The 17,597-nt window shown below is 39.5% G+C and overlaps 1 protein-coding gene across 1 annotated transcript in view; it reads left to right on the top strand.

Moving 5' to 3' along the window:
- Positions 1–17,597, top strand: part of snd1 (staphylococcal nuclease and tudor domain containing 1) — a 179,889-nt gene that overhangs the window by 146,443 nt on the left and 15,849 nt on the right. The window contains exons 19-22 of the mRNA XM_028043522.1: positions 7,222–7,345; positions 9,217–9,286; positions 12,116–12,229; positions 15,865–16,068. Of these exons, the coding sequence (XP_027899323.1) occupies positions 7,222–7,345; positions 9,217–9,286; positions 12,116–12,229; positions 15,865–16,068 (512 nt within the window). The remainder of the gene's footprint in view (positions 1–7,221; positions 7,346–9,216; positions 9,287–12,115; positions 12,230–15,864; positions 16,069–17,597) is intronic.

Here is a 17,597-nt window from a genome sequence, read left to right as displayed (position 1 = left end):
TTTCAAGAGGAAACAAACTTCACTCCCCGTCGGGGAATCGAACCCCGGTCTCCCGCGTGACAGGCGGGGATACTCATCACTGTACTAACGAGGAGATGTATAAAGCAATTAATAAAAATTATTTTGGTTCACATATTTCTGTTACAGTGGGCATCAAGCCAGAGGTAGATATCATTCATCTTGTGTTGTAAGCCTTTCAGAAAGGTTTTGTCTTTTTTTTTTGTAAATTTTAAGAGTTGAATAGTCTAATTACGCCAATATAATAAAGGAACCAATTGGACAGTGGAAAAATGTACTCCTCTTTCTGACTAAAGACAAAAGGAGTTCTAGAAAAGCCTAAATGTGACTATTGTTGTAATGATTATGGTGAACAGTTTAATGGTCGCATCAAATTAAAGGAGAATGGTTTTAATTGAAATACTGTTATCGTAGGGTATATGTAATTAGGTTCATGCTACAGCTATAAAACCATATTAATTTAAATTTTACATTGGATGTAATTAGAATTAATGCCATAAAGAAAGAATCAAGTGCTCTGTTTCAGTACCTTAGCAGGCTGACAAAATGGATGAGAACTGCTAATTAGAAGTCTTTACGTTGAGTCCATGGGTCTGTTCTCCTCTTAAAGTCCCATGTTTGTTAAATTGGATTTTGAACTTTATAGGTCCCACTTGATCGAATACCTACTAAATAAAGCAGCCAAGCTGGTACATGCATTTACTCATAGCATTTCACGTTACATACTTGATGTTAGTTTTTGTGAAAAAGAAAACTTTCTTCACTTCAGAGTCTTCAGAGTTCAGTGCTACAAGCTTGGAGTAAAGACTCATATATTTGGGCTTTTTCCCCCAATCTGTTTTGCCTTCTGTTTGTTCATTCTGCCATGGAGGCCTGTTGGAGGAGTACTGTAGATGAAAGTTCTCGTCTCTCTCGCGATGGTTACTCGGACAGGCATGTTTAATCAGCTCTGATTGGAAAATTGTGCTTCATTCAGACAGGAAGTTCTTGTGTTTGTGTGGTCTGCCCTTGGGTGAATTTCTTATTAACCCTTCTGCAAAACTGTCTGCCTGTCTACTGTGATAAGGATATGCACTGCAAAACCAGTCCGACCCTCTAGAAAGACAGAACAAGCTGCTCTTTGGGCTACAGTCAGAATGTGACTTTCTGTGATGGTTCAGAGTTGGACATCCCCACAAAATGTCACATTTATAAAGATGTATTTACATTTCTAACCTGTTCAGCTGAGAGAGAGCTCAAGCTTTTGTTGTCTATACTCTAGAGTGTGAGCTCTCTCTTTGCAAGTTTGAGTAAAACTCCAGAGAAAGCTGGGCTTTACATTGCTGTTTATTTCTCATAGGGCCTTGAATTGGTAGAAGATTCCATAAAACATCCTTTCAATTCAAAGAAGAGTTCTGGTGGTTCAATGTTTCTTCTGTTTACGGATGAGGGACGCCACTGTTCCCAATGAGTCTTTCAATGCTTCTGATTTTTCTGTACACTTCCTCCATTGACACAGTCCTGTCTCTATGACAATTCCTTTAACTTTATCGCTTGTTTCTGCTCTGACATCCACATTCGACAGCGAGACCTTATATACAGATGGTGCATGCCTTTCTAAGTAATACCTAGTCAACTTTCTGTTCTGCAAGTGGACTCTAGCTGTAGAAACATTTGAAGGATGATCAGTGCAAACTAAGCAAAAAATGAAGACCTGCAAATACTCTCCGGGTGCAATGTGAGTGAAAGTTGCAGCAGACTTGACAGCTGATGCTGTCATTCTTCTTTCCTAGATTCTTCTTGATGTAGAGGATGTGGTGGATAGAGGTCAGACTCTTCCTGGATGATCTCTCCTCTGTCAGGGTGTCTGTAGATAAATCAGATACGTAAGTTAGCTTCTAAAAGCTCAGCTGTCGGTCTGAGCCAGGATGCTTTTGATTTTAGGTGGAAAATGAGCATCGCCCATTCTTCACTGCTCCAGCAAGCTTGATTCACACTAATGTCAGCATTTGGAAGGATTACCTAAATTGAAATGACTGAGTGGGATTTTTCACAGTGGTGTGCCTCTTTTTAGACTATAAAGGGGTTCTCTTCAAAATTGGCCAAATGTGTGTACATTTGAACTAATTTGGAGAATACAAATCTATCCCATTGGTATTTTTGGACCTTTAAATAAGTCCATTGGACAACTAAATCAGACCATTAGCTTCAGCCGGTTAGCCTTTACAGGTGGCAGAAAAAGAAGGTGGAGAGACTAAACAAGAGAGACCACTAGATGCCTTCTTTGTTTACATTTTTCAGAGACAGAAACAGTAATTTGCTGTAAAAGACTCCAGACTGTTGGCAAGAAAAGAATGGAGGAGGGTAATTGGTGGTAGTGGGGGGTTTCAGATGAGGTGCAATCTCATATCCCGCTCTAGAGGGAGTGAAGCTGTATGTGTCGAGCATTAGGATCATTTGGGTTTTTTTATGGTGACATAAACTTACAGTTCATAAAACATCAGTCGGTAAGGAGAGATGGGGAACTTTCTCCTATCTTAGCTCTCTACTCAGTATTCCCCAGCTGAGTGCTGGTTCTCCTTTGACTAACCTTAGCAGATATAACTCTCAACTGTGTTTCTTGTTTGGCAGACCTCAGGCAGTTGTGTGTTCTGGGTGTGTTTGAGTTGCTAAATGATGGACAATCCATTCATTTAGAGTAACAGCAGGCAGTCCTCAAGGGTCTCTTTTTAGAGCAACAACTCTGTCACTCTTTCCTCAGGCATTTCCTAATAAATGACACTACCTTACAGAAATATTCATGCCCATGGCACTTTTGACTATTTTGTCACTTTACAGCCACAAACTTCAATGTATTTTCTTGAGTTTTTATCTTATAGACTTGTTAGATGAGAACAAAATTGGACTTCATTCCATATGTACAAATGTGTGGTGGTATCAAGCTTTGATACGGCTTTCTTCATTAGGGAGTTGCAGTTGATGGGAAGATTGATGGCGCTAAATTCAGGACAATGGTTGTAGAAACTTGTTAGAGATTGTTAGACACTGGAGGTTCACCTTGAGTCCGGGCAGCGACCCTAAAGATAGACCAATATCTTCAAAGCCAGAGGTTAGGCCTCAGCTAAAGTCCAAACAAGACTTTGACTGTCTTGAAAGTTACTGTTCATTGATGCTTTCCATTCAATCTGAATGAATTTGAGTTATTTTGCATAAAAGAATGGGCAAAGCTAGCCTGATGATCCTGGTAGTGAAGGGTGGTTCTACAGTGTTGACTTTATGGGTTGAGTACAAATGCATAGCATGATTTTCTTTTTGTAAAACACTGTGAAACCAATGCAATGTTTTACTCTCTCCTTCAGAATTAATCAAAACCTTTATGAGCTGGCAATAAAATACCAATAAACACTGAATTCCATGATTTTTGACATTATAAAAACGCGTTAGTTTTCTGGTTTGTTTCCTGATCCCCTTAAATACCTACTTCCAAAGACGGGTTTTGTTTTTCCAGATCGACTGCAATTAGGCTCATAATTTGCTGTACATGTTGAAATTTTGAGATTGGACTGCTTTTACAAGCAATCACTGCTCTCTCGGCCTCAGCCTGTGGGTTTGTCATACAGTGATTATTTATCCTTCTGAGTTTTAATGGCTTTTGTAAACAGCTTAATAGAATTCACCAGAGCCTTGGGATGCCTGCTGAAAGGGCACTTGAGCCACTGTTTTCATTGGCTTTTTGTCTTCCCACCCCTTCGTCTTCGCTTCCACACCGCGTGGCGCAAGATAATCGAATATGATCACAAGCAAACTGTAAAACCGCCACCACTGCTCTCCTCCCTGTCTTCTCTCCCTCTCTTGCATTCTCTATTATTTCTGTTCTTTTAAAGCCTAATCGGTCCTTCACTTTGCGCTCGGCATTCAGAATGTAATTATATATGATTTATAAACAGCTGCAGCCATTATCATGTATAAACAAATTACAGAATGAGGGAGGGTGGGGGGAGACAGAGGGATAAAGAGATGAGGATAAAAAGAATTTGGCGAGCATCAGGCACAGTCATTGGTTTGGCTGCTTTTTGGATCATCGGTTTGGCTCTTGCTTCAACACAAAATGAGCACTAACGTTTGACACGGTTTACCCCTTCTGCAAGCAGATATTTGGTTGTCCTGCTGCCAGTGTTGAATAGGATTTAGCCTCTGTAATACAGTGTGTTCTTGCTGTACTTCTTACTTCCTAACTGTTGCTTTTTCAGGATTTAACAGGCTCTGTTCTTACAAAAAAGTTGACTTGAGTCATTTCAGTTGGTTCATTGTGCTGCTGTGCTCTCCTGCAGCATGTGGCGTTTGTTGTTTTTGTTCCAGTAACGACAGCTAGATTACCTGGTTCTCCTGCTTTTCTATCTTTTTGACATGCATTTTGAAGGCTTGAGAACTTTGACAAATTTATTTTATGTAATTGTCTAGGATTTATAAAGATCGGTTTAAGTTTTTTGACAACTTCTAATGCTGAGCAATGGTAATACTTAAACATATGTAAAAGAATAAGCTACAAAATAATAAAAATGTAGAAAACGATTACAAATTTTCAGTTTGACAGACACCTTTATCAGGGTTATTTTCCAAATCCTCATATTTTATATAAGAAGTGAAATTCACATGAACCTGAGGGATTGAACAATCAACCTGGCTGTGAATATTCAAGTGTGTGATGCAAGAATGGCTCCAGCCAGTTTGCCTCTTCTTTCATTCATACCCAGCACTTAGTTTCATCCTGACCTATTTTCATTTTATCCCCATGTTCTTAACCATACCATAGGACTTTTTATCTTTTTATTTGCACTTTAATAACTTGCCGGATTTTTTTTTTTTTTTAAAAAGGAAAAAAAAAAGTTCCAATCTCCCATGTTTAACTTTAGTCCAGTTTCAACTTAGGAAATAAATCACACATTTAATAATAAAGCTTTTTAGCAATAAATTGTATTATTTCTGTTTATTTCGCCTTAAATGGTAATGCCCCCGTCTCCCACTTTATGCCAGTCAACAGATTGGTTACCCACTGCTGTGGATAACCAGAATATCTCAAGTACACCAATGTGGTTGTAGTCTTTATTCTGGCACAAACAACATTTCCAAACTGATCAAACAGTGTTTAATAATGTTGGGTTCAGCTCTACAAGTTCGCCATCCCCTCCTCTCCAAACCCAAACTGATTCCTTAACGATGAATCCCCCTGTGGGAGCAAACATTGTCATCATATTTTGGTCTAGAAAACTTGAGATATAGAATTTTAACTGGTTGCAGAATTTAGTTTCTATGTCAATATTTGTCTGCTATCATAACTGCTTCTAAAATTAGAAGGTTCATATTCAGTCTCGTCTTGCATTTATAAAAACAGCCTGTAATGCAATTTCTATCAGTCTCCAAAAAACATGGCAAGTTTATTTATACCATGAGAATCTAAGACATGTTTATGTCTCAGGGATTCAATGCTCATATGTTAGAACACTTTGAAGAAAAACTACCAGGATGTTTTTATTTGTCTGCATTCGTCAGCTACCAGCTCCACAGCGGCTGTGCAGGGAGATATTTGGACACCTCTGCTCTCACTATGCAAAATCAACCCGAGCCCCCAGTTTTCTCCTCCCACTTCACTTCTCACTAAATCCCTTTGCTTTCCTTCCTTTTTTTCCCCTCCAAGTTTGACATGCAAATGAATGTCTCCTGAGCTATTGGTTGGCAGCTGTCTGCCTGTCTCAGCATAGATAACTGTGGGAAAACAGCATCATTATTCATATTTTCTTGTTCTCCAGCAGCATAAATAATATTAGGTGCTAATGACAAGCAGGAGCGACTGTACAGAAATAGAAAGGTGTCTGCCTGCAAGCTGTTTGTTTGGTAGTAACATGCATCATCAGCAGAACTACCCTGGCTCCGTTTATTTAATGTTTCTGCAAAAAGCTCCTCGCTGTTAACATGTAGAGTGTTGGAAATGAAGCTTCTTTTAATTTTAATGCCTCAAGTGAGATGCTGACATAAACAGAACATTAGTCCTGCTTGGGTTTACTATCATCCAAATGTCTGAATAAAGAGTATCAGTCGCACATTAAATTAGCTTTCCTGCCTGCAGACTCCTCCCCCTTCCAAGTGGTTGATTTCTGAAAATGTCCTCTAAAAATATCACCATGGAAATTCCTATTGGCCACTTTAATAAACTAGCTGCTGTAATTGCTTCCATACACTTCAATACCGCTCCACACCAAAACACAGTCATTGGCAAACACTTGCCAACACGGATGAGCAAGCGGTCTCTAAAACACACAAACACACCGCGAGCATTTCTCAAACAGCTGAAAAGTAGCTCTCGTCAAGATGCACGTTCACAATCGGCGTCCCAATTTGCGCTGATGGTTACAAATCAGGCAGCCACTTATCACAGTCATTGGTTCCCCATGAAGCCGTGGCTTACTATCTGATTCCTCCGTCTCCCTGCGTATCGACAGCCACGTTCTCACCTTGAATCCACTATAATGGGTCTGCGGCTCATGATATAATGGCTTGATGGGCCATAAATGCCCACTGTGAGAGCTGGCTTAACTCAAAGCTCTACTTCACCACCAGGGTCAAACCAGAATAAGCTGCATAGTGTTAATGGGCTTAGCAGTTACAAAAGCTACTAAGTATTTCTAATAGTAATTTTGGTGTCAGTATCTAGAGGTGATAAGATTGCTTTTGACCTGGTTGTTCTTGCTTTACGCTATAAGAGCTGAATTATTTTTAAATTTAAAAAAAATCTCCCATCTCTCTCTTCTTGCACAGCTGCCTTTTGAAATAAAGCAATTTGGTTCTATTTTGATGCCATTTGCAGCAGCGTGATATAACAAATGCACACCAAATAATTTACATTGTTTCAACTTTGCTCTGTTCTCTGGACAGCTGTGTTGGAACAGCTTTATAGTACACACTTAGGGTGAACTAAAAAGTAATTGTCAGATTATTTTCTTCTCACAAATAAAGCCAAGTATTTACCTTCTTTAGCAATAACACTTTGTTAAAAAAGGAAAGAAAATCAGACCCAGTCCATGCATAACCTTCCTGTACCGTCAATTTATATTGTTTGAGGGTAATAGAGAAACAATCAATCTGCATCAAAGATGAATCTAGAATAGATTTGAGAAATGATAATGCTGTAGCTCAACACTGTAATTTAATTTCCACTCATTTCATCAGGAGGCCAGTTGGAGAGTCTGATGGAAACCATGAGAGCGGAGATCGCTGCCCATCCTCCCGTTGAAGGGTCTTACTCGGCACGGAGAGGGGACTACTGCCTAGCCAAGTTCGCTGATGGTGAATGGTATGTGTGCATTTCTGTCTTCAAAAGCGTTACAAATTTTTAACCTCGCACCCTGCAACCTTGGTTATCTTTCTTACTGAAGGCGTCAGACGCACACAAAGCTGAATGTCTGCCATTTCAAAAATGCTGAGTAAGAAGTATAGAGTAAGTAAGTGAGTTCCACACCATTTTAAGTTAGATCAGATGTGAAGGTGTCCTACTGCGGAACCGGATAGTCCTAGCAGAGCCTGCTCCTTATAACCACTCATTTGACCTTTTTCCTCCCTTAAATTTGAGTGGTAGGATTACTGTGGATCACAGTGTTCCAGCACACTTCTGAACAGATTACTTCCTTAATCATTTTGACTTCTAACAGGGAAATACTTGTGCTGGGAGTGTGTATCGGTGGTGTCAGGAAAACATCCACATAAATAGCCGGAGTTAAAATTTCCCTGTAAAGCAGCACTTCTAACAGAAGGGATTTATTTATTTATTTATTTATATCCATTTTTATTTCCTTTGGTGATTGAGCAACTTTATATTCAAAGGATTTTGCTTTCAGCATGTGGCGCATCCACAGCAGTCACCTACAGTGTTTTGATTAGCTCTTACAAAGCAGCGGTTTCCAAGCAGCAACATACAAAATCTCTTCTCCGTGTCTCTTTGAGTGTTTAAAGTTCACAGATGGTCATGAGAGATGAATAGAAGTCAAGAAGGCGAGGGAAGGGAAAGAAAGATCATGCAACTAATTAAAAACCAAATGTTCATCCAACACAGGTGTTGCCCTCTATCTTCCTGTTCTGCTTTTAGGGCAAAACACAAGTTAATCTACTTCATATGTCACCAGTACAAGTCGGGGGACATTTTGAACAGGAAATACGGAGTCTGTATCTTCACATCGGAGAGGAGGGAAAAAGAAACGTCTGCCACTTAAACGGCGAGAAAAATATCTTGATTTGTGTCTTTCTGGCAGTCCTTTATTATTCAGCAAGCTAATTATGTTTGCATTGTTCCTTCTTTGTATCAGAGAACTGTGCGGTTCATTCTCCATGGAGACTTGTTTCTTTAGGGGAGTAATTAAAAATTTGTTACCATGCAAGTCCTCCCAGAAACACAAACGGACAAGAATAAAACCTCTGTTCATCAGTCGTTTCCTTTTTCTCAAACTCCTTATTATTGCAGTTTTTTACTTCATTATTCTCTCTTCACCCGCATAAACCTAATTATTTGGTCTTTTATTTTCCGGCTGTGCCTGCTTTGCAGCCAATTTGTCTTTAGTGCCATTTTTTTTTTCTTACTCAAAATTCAGAGTGATGTCCAGGTGAGGTGATGTTATGCATAAGTTTCTTTCTATATGTAGCTATTATTCAGGAAGGTGGTTTTGTAATTTGTTACTTTCTGATTGTCGCTGCTTTTACTTTTTATTTGCGTGGAAATCGAGCATTTCAAATGTCCCAGAAAATAAAGGACCACAATGAAAAACCTCCAGGGTCTCTATGATTAGCACTAATGCGCTAACGTCATTTTCTACACGGCAAAAAAAAAAAAAAATAACAGGTTTAAATTTCTGCCTTTTATTGCAAAGAGGCCTCCGTGCAATTTCCACCGCCCGCCTATGTCCTGATAGATCTCCTCTGTCCCCCCTCACCAACCTGCACACCCCCAGCCTGTTCATCCTATCCCGCTCCTCTACCCCGATCACAACAGACAGATCCTCCAACACCTTCTCCCTAGGGAAATAAGCACAGAATCATTTACTCATCTCCTTTTCCTCTTGTGCCCTCTGTCTTCATCTCTCTTTTCCTACTCTCTATTCCCCCCCCCCACCCCCCCACCCTTTCCCCCTTTCTCGCTATCTTTCTTTCCCCCCAATTATTCTTCTGCTGCTGCAGGTACAGAGCCAGAGTGGAGAAAGTTGAGTCACCGGCAAAGGTTCATGTCTTCTACATCGACTATGGCAACGTGAGTAACTTTGTAGCAATAAATCTGATTGTGTGCGTGCGTGGCGGGAAAGTGTTCTCAATAAGGCAAAGTGCTGATCTTTAGAGTTGAAGAACATGCACATAGGAATTTCTTTCTTCAAATCTTTGTGGGGATTTTTATATTCCAAGTTTTGTTTTTTTTATGTTCTAAGACGTCTCTGTGCCCTTTTACCTGAAGTTTATATGAGAAACAAAATGCCAGCTTGCTTGCTTGCTTTATTTTCATGGTATTTTATTATTGAAACCCAAAAAGTTCAGAACAGAATCTTTACTTGGTCAGAAAGTAAGTATAGATTTTATTCTAGTTTTTATCAAGTCATTTATGTTGACTTGATACACCAAAACCTTTTGAGGTTTTTAAATTATTTAACTACAATTTTTTGGCCTCTGGACTTAAAATTTTAACCATCAAAGTTTCAGGATGTGCAAAGTTTCAGTCACAAAGTGTGGTTCTAAAGCTTATGGAATGTCTTGATGACAAAAGGAGTCACGTGTGCAGTTGTAACAAGTATCAGAAAGTTATTGCAAAATTTTACATTAAATAAGTATTTTATATGCCTTAAAATTCAAAGCATTTTTAAACAAAAGCATCACAGATAAAACAATTTGATTTGTTGCATCCTGTCATTTCTCTTTTTTTTTAGTTTTGCACTCAAATGTTTGAAAAATGGCAACTATTAAACAGAAGATTCATTGAAACCCTGGTTTTCTTCAGAATGAAACGGTTCCTGCCTCCCCCTGGGTATTTTTAATTTTACTCGGCAATGACGAAGGCAGTATAGTCCTCTGCCCACGTGCATCCTCATGCTTGCATCATCACCGAGTGGCTCATGTAGCCAGCCCCCGCCCCGCGGGAGTTTTCCCATGATGCAGTGGAGCGGCACAGTGTGCGACTGACCTCAGAGCAGGGGGGACAGACCACGGTTTGGCTGGCAGATGCAATGCATCCTGGCATGTTGCTGAAAGTGTTGTTCTCCGAGGCTGACCTGGTACACACACACAAAAAAAAACACGAGCTGATTTCCGCAACCTCTCATTTGTAGTAGTTTTGCGTCATTTCAGGTTGAGTCAGACCGGCCTTGAATTCATGCCCTTGTGTCACGAGCTATTAGCCTACAATACTGCCACCTCTCTCAGGTACATGGCGCTACCTGAATTATTATGTGATCATTAGCAAGCACAGCGGAGCACTTTTGTCATTTTCAGGTTTAAAGCCTACATTCAAAGTGTCATCAAAGTCTCATATCATGCAGATAAATCTTAACATTGTGTCATTATGAATCTGAGAGATATTTTCTGTCTAGACTGGACAGTTCATTGAACACATTAACTAAAGATATGAGAGGGTCGCTAAATTACCTCTTGAGTTCTCATGGCTGTATTTATCTGACATCCCAACACGCTAAAACCTTTATGGGTCAGTGACTGAACAGAGCTTTTACATTTTTTATAGATTTTGTATCATAAACGTATAGTAAATATTATTCATTTGTAGCTTTATATCTCGAAATGACCCCAAAACATAGGCTTATTTTCTAGACTGCGTAGGTAAAACAAATGCAATAATCAGCCTTTGTTTACTACTTATTAAAAAACAACAAAAAACAAAAGTGATAGATTCTAAAATTATCACAATTTATGCAGGAAATTCAATTTAAGAGACATTTTTCATGTGAATCCATTTGTAGACCAAAAATGTGGTGATTTTGGATGCATTTAATGAAGTGGGGAAAAAAATTAGACTTTTCAATATTGGACTTACCGATCAAGAGAACATTGACATATTCAGATCAACTCAATTTAATTTGTGCATTCATACACATCAGTCCTACTTTATACATTCAAAACATGTTTTGCTGCAAGTTTCTGAAGGTAAAATAAATCTGTTTCCTTACATCAGTGTCTTGCCGAGGCCAGTAAACATACCACTCTGAGTGCGTCAACCAATTCAGACTTTTCAGTCGATTCACCCGGTACAGCACGATGATGGGATTATCACATCTTGCATCTTGGGCCGTCTTCATCCTTACTTTAGCTAAGCTGAAACGCATATGGAACTTGCACCTACGCAGGTGTATCAACGATTATATGGTTTACTTACAAGAGTGTGAAGTATTTTATCAACCGAAAGAAGATGCCTCACATTTTTTTCTCCGTTTATTCTGGTACTGTTAGAGAATAATGGTACAGTGAGTATCATTGAATTTTACTGACACCAAGAGAGCCCCACAATGCAATGTGACATAAGACTAGAAATCTGTAAATATGGAGGGATGTGTTAATTGTATGAATCTGCATTTCAGCAGTTTTTACTACAGTATAAATATTTGATTTTTACTTGTAAATGAAACATTTTATTTCCTGGATGCAATGTTTCTTTCTTTTATTAGATTTTATATTTGTATTGCACTCTGATGTAGTTTTTGCAAATTATTCCTCTTTTATCATTCATTCTGTTACTTTCTTTTTTTCAAAATGCCGTCAAACAAATTTAAAAGTGATATATACAGGCTAATGTATCCAGATAATGTCCAACAAGACGTATTTTAGTACAGAGAAACTAAGAAGTACTTATTTTCTCATTTGAAAATAAGTCTCAAAAACAAGTATGTAGATACAGCTTAAGGCACTCACCTTTATATTTAGGACTCATAATAAATTCATGGCATCAGCAACTGAATATCGCTCCCAGACACCGTCAAGACAAGAAATATTGTGACGTTTTAATATCACAAGATGTCGTTAACATCACACGTATGAAAGCTGCTGTGTGCCGGGTTTCAAATGTCCTTCCTGTGTCCTTCCTCAGAGAGAAGTTGTGTCAAGCACCCGTCTGGCTGCCATACCTCCCGCCTTCAGCACCAGGACCCTGCCAGCACAGGCCACGGAGTACACCTTCGCCTTCATCCAGGTCCCACAGGACGTAAGTGCACAGATGAGCAGACATGTTTTTGCAGCCACGAGCTCTGAAATTAGCCGAGATATCGGCTTCTTCCGTCCCGCTTTCTGCCAACTTTTGAAAGTTTGACTTTCCTGGCATGACATGAAAAGTGTTTGAGTTTCACAAATCACACCGTGTGATAAGTCTGGAACTGATAGACAAGGCTGACTTTCCATTCCAGGCAGTCTTGTGAAAACGATGCTCGCGCTCAGATAATAGATGTAACAGAAGCAAAAGAGAGCAATGACAAACGCAAAGTCACTAGTTTTTCATGTTTGCACAAAGATTAAAAAAAAAAAGAAAAAAAACTTACCATCTGTGTTCTTTTTAAACAAATTTGATAACATTCCCTTCAATTATTCAGCAGCCTGAACTGTTATTTTCCTATGCAGAGATGATATCTACTTGTTACGCTGGAGTACGTACATGGTTGAGCACCTTCCGCTGTTTTCTGCAGCAATAATCATGTTTACTCAACCTTCAGTGACCACAGGCACGTACGTGTGCTTGTGTGTCAGGAGGTCGGCTCGTTGGCAGCGTCTTGAACCGACTGCATACAAATCAAACCAAAGCGGGTTTACTTTAGCTGTAGGCCTTGTTGGCGCAGACTTAAATCCTGGATTTATTCTGCTGCGTGTGATTTGCTTTTAGAAGATTTCTGTGTCACGTAGGCTGCATAAGATGCAGACCACTTTAGATATGATCCCGGGATTCATCGAGTTGCAGGATTTGTTTGTTTGGCTATGCTGCTAAAGTTTATCTGTGCCTATTGAGTTAAAGTCTGCTTTTGATGAATGCAAGCCGATTTGTTTTTTATATATACATAAATATAAACAGTTGATTAGATTTGAAAATGTCATTCTTTTTCCCCGAATTTCTTCACTTTCTTCCTAAAAATGATAAATGAAAGGCAGGCTGTCTGAGCTCTGTGCTGCCACCTCTCATGAGTCAGTAATGAAGTAGCCCATCTGTTGGAGCAACCCGTGGGACACAGGGTTCACCTCCATGTTAAAGCTCCCATACACAAACATTAAAAACCTGTAGCACACCTTTCAGTCTGACACACACCTTGCACCTCTTCTGCTCAGTCGTCTTTCCGTCGCCCCTGTGTCTCAACTTTCCGTTTTGTCTCAGATTTCCGTTTCTTCTGGTTGCTATCTGACACACTGACAGCATGGTGCCCCGCTGGTACAGAAGCTTTGTTAGAAAGGTTGCTGCCTTCCTCCCCTAACCCACCACCTGATGCCCTTGCACAAAACATCTGTCTTCACAAGTCATAATTGGCGTCTTAGTCACTCTCTGAAAAGTTCTTTTCGAAGACTAAAAGTCTGCCATTTGGATGAAATCCCACTGCTTGCATCCTGTTGTTTCTCATCAGATACTCTGTAAAGTGACAGTATTTTCAAAAAGTGTCAGCCGTGACAAACTCCTACTGTTCTTCTGTTTTAAGGGGGGGGGATTAGATTTTATTTTCTACCTGAGATGGGTCCTGGTGACTTGTATCAAAGCAGGAGGCATCATGAATGTCACATCCATGACACGTCGCTGCAGCAACTACAACTTTAGGTGCAAAAAATATCACATTTTTAGATTGTGTTTTTCCCTTTTAAAGGTTGTCATTCCATTCACATGGCTCCACTAATATTTTTCTGTCTTTTTGAGCTAATTGGAGATTAAATTTTTATCGAGATTGTCAGTTAAAAAAAATAGTCAAAAGAAAAGGCAGCTCATTAACTTATAAGCTCCTTTCACTTATACTGCATTACCATTTCCCATTTTCCAATCACAGTCATGGCAAAATCCACTGGCAACAAGAAATGACTTTTTAAGCTAAAATCGCAAAGTAAAGGTCGACAAACACATCCGACACCTCACATCTTTGCAGTTTTTTTGTGAAGTAGGGAACAGTTTATGACAGTAATTTCCATAATACTTTTCAGGCACATTCAAGAGAAGTTTGATGCTGAAACTTGATTTTAAAAGCCTGCGAGATGAAATGCAGCCCTCACAGTTTGATTTATGGCTGATTTACAAATGGTAGATTCTAAAGCATTTATATAAATCAGAGATCCTACTTTTTAAATTTGGATAAGTATTTCCAAGAGTTGTAGTTCTCGTGTCCCTGATCAGGTCCATCTGTTCCACATGTATTTTTTTCCTCATGACTATAGAAATATCTGTTGTAAATGAACAGTTATTAACATCTGTTTTTATAGTTTAAAAATTTGCAAAAAAGGAAACGGTTTAAGATCTTGTGAAGTCTATATCTGTGGCGGAAGAACTGCTTAAAATTGTTTTTAAGTCTACTCATCTACACATGTCCCTACATCAAACTGCTCTTTTCAACGCGTAGCGTGAAAGATGAAGTCATTGAAAGGTCCTTATGAATTTTCTATTGTCTTTTCATAAGCATTACTCTATTCTTCATCAGCAGTCGTCTCCCCCTCGCCCCGAGCGTCCCCACGGCGACTGTGACAAGTTGACCAGGGGGAGACAAGGGGACAAAAAAGGCCCTTCTAGTTTTGTTCCTCGAATAAGCCTCCCTGCCCACACTCGCTCACTCACACACACATACACCAGACGCGCAGATGCCCAAGGGTGGCTAGCTGGAAGGGGGTTACCATGGAGACAAGACCAGGGCGAGAAAGAAGGGTAGCGAAGAGATAGATGGTGTAGGGAAGGGATGGTTAATGGCCAGGAGCTGATTTTCTTTTTCTTTTTCTGTTTTTTGTTTGGAAGGGGCGAGGGGCTGTTGTTTTTTCTTTTTATGCTGTCTTCTTTCTTTTGAAGGTGCCAAAGCCAACTCTCTTAGTTTCATTTTCACCCCATCTGCTGAAGGACATAAGGTCAAGATTTTGTTGCAGCTGTGTCACTATCATCTTCTCCATATGTTCATTTAATTGCTGGATTTTAAGAGTTGAAAAGTTCAAGGGAGAAGAGGACAGCTTTGAAAGATGTCCTGCACCAGTGTAGCCTGGCCATTGACTTCCTGTGCAATTTCACGCACAAAAGAAATGTGCGCAGTCTGTGTTTTCTTCTCTTTGGTTGGATTGCCTACAGTAGATTTTCAATCAGAGAACAGAAGGAGAAACTTGTGATCAACGACGTAAATTTTCTGTGCTGTAGTTTTAGTGACGGTAGCAGAGGAAGTGAAAAAAGCCGTTCAGTCCGTGTTCGCCACGCTTCAGAATACTGAATTAACATCAGCAGCCACAGGTTTTTAACAGTCTAGCGCTATTGTAATTAACTGTGTTTTGTTTTTTCCCCTCTTTTTAACCCAAGTTAATATTTGACATGCCAGTGTTCCTTTGCAGTCTAGAAATTTATAGATTTTCTTTTGAGCATTTTCCAGGCCAGGTTAACTATGGGAACATATTTGTATTTGCACACTTTATTCCCTTATCCATGGTATTTTTATCTATTTTCATCTGTGATTTAACCGACCATCAATCCAGCCATCTGTTCATCTATCCACTTAGCTTTTTGTCCAGACATGTGTTGAAATATCTGCTGTAAATTCGCACTCAAGTTTTGTATTGATCAGAATGAACAAAAAATTTGCGTCCGAAAAAGTGTTGCCCCATTGAAAACACCAATTGTTCCCCTGCCTTCTCCAGGAGGACGCCCGTGCTGATGTGGTGGACTGTGTGGTGCGGGACATCCAGAACAGCCAATGCCTGCTGAATGTGGAGTACTCAGGGGCCACCTGTCCACACGTCACAATACAGTTTGGGGACACCAAGGATGACGTGGCCCTGGGCTTGGTCAAAGAGGGCTTGGTCATGGTGGACGTCCGCAAGGAGAAGCACCTGCAGAAAATGGTGAGTGGAGTGTTAAAAAGTTCTCAGAGATTTCTTCTGTTGCTGTAGCTGCTTGACTGAGAAGAGCAGTCCACAGGCGGGGTGTAATACGCTGCACGGATTGATATTTCAACATTTGTGCTGATGTTGGCTCTTTTATGTGTATTATTTTAAGTGCCTTTTCTGTTTCTTGTTTGGGTGTGAAATATTGATGGACACCAAAGTCCTTGCAGTCAGAATGGTATTGAGCGAGAGTTCCATGACCGGCATCTCTTTAACAGCTGCTGCAGTTTGTAATGTAGCGGGGCAGTTAAACATGTCAAAGTAAAAGTGCTTGTATTTGCGACGGACAGGTTCGAATTGTTTATAGCTTTGTGTGACAACATGATGGAGAGGATGCCTGCAACGATGGACCCTTTAGTTTATTCTTTTCCAGACCGTGTTTTTCTTTCACTTCGCTCCCTGTTATTTACAAACTCCTGCGGATTCCAATCAGAGTCGGACATAAAGGAGGTGACGGCTGTGATTTGTCTGTGTGCCATTATTTTCATATTTGAATACATCATTTGTAGTCACATGCCAGGTTCTCTCTTCATTACATGATCTTCCAATCCACTGATGCTATTAGAGAAATGTGGCTCCACTCCTCTGAGGTCATTTTGTTTGTGCCCTCACTCCATTTTTCTGCAACAATTGATATTTACTTCTTACGTAATACATTTTTATGTATGCTCAAAATGAACTCTGAATAAAATGTAGATATTTTTTCTTCATGTAACAGCTCCGGTCAGAATTTTAAATGCTCCTGTCTTATTAATTTTGGACTTTAATTAATTATTTTGAAATGTTTTTTTTGTTGTTGTTTGTGGTGGAATGACTACATTACAAGTAACTTCCATGTGATATTTGGAAACAAATAAGCTTCAATTTATACAAACTCCCCTTTAAATTTTTAGCAAGGTCCAGGGAAACCACAATAATTTTGTAGACATCTAGAAGCTATTGACATTAATTTGAGCAAAAATGGTGGAGCTAATTTAAATTGGTTGGTTTGCTGGCAAGGGGCCAGTCCATAAATTTCCAGGTCTTCATTCCTGAAGTGCTATTTAAATCTGATTCATCCATTCTTAAATCAGTTTAGGGTCATTGTCCTGTCAGAACACCTAGTTGTGTCCAAGCCTTACCTACCTAGGTGTTCATTTATGTGAAAGTGAAGAATTTGGAACTAGTTCTCCTCATTTCTCTGATGCACCAGAATTACTGGCAGGATTGTTAAATTTAAAGACCTCACACTGACTCCTCTGTTTTCCTTATTCATATTTTAAATTAGGCCATCGAAGTTGTTTGTAATTATTCAACCCTGGAATGTAAAAATGATTAAAAACTCAAAATTAATGGCACTTCTGCCTATTATAACTGCATGTAAAATTGTGACTGAATCAGTGTACATTTAAACACCGCTACAGTGTCATTTTGCCAAACGGTGAAGCTTTGCTCATTTACTCTTCACTCGTTATGCTAATTCCTCCTGCAGACTCGAAGCTGCTCTG

The sequence above is a fragment of the Xiphophorus couchianus genome, chromosome 17 (genome assembly GCF_001444195.1).
Source record: "Xiphophorus couchianus chromosome 17, X_couchianus-1.0, whole genome shotgun sequence".
Classification (NCBI taxonomy): domain Eukaryota; kingdom Metazoa; phylum Chordata; class Actinopteri; order Cyprinodontiformes; family Poeciliidae; genus Xiphophorus; species Xiphophorus couchianus.
The sequence above is the reverse complement of the archived record's forward strand: the minus strand, read 5'-3'. Positions and strand labels throughout refer to the sequence as shown.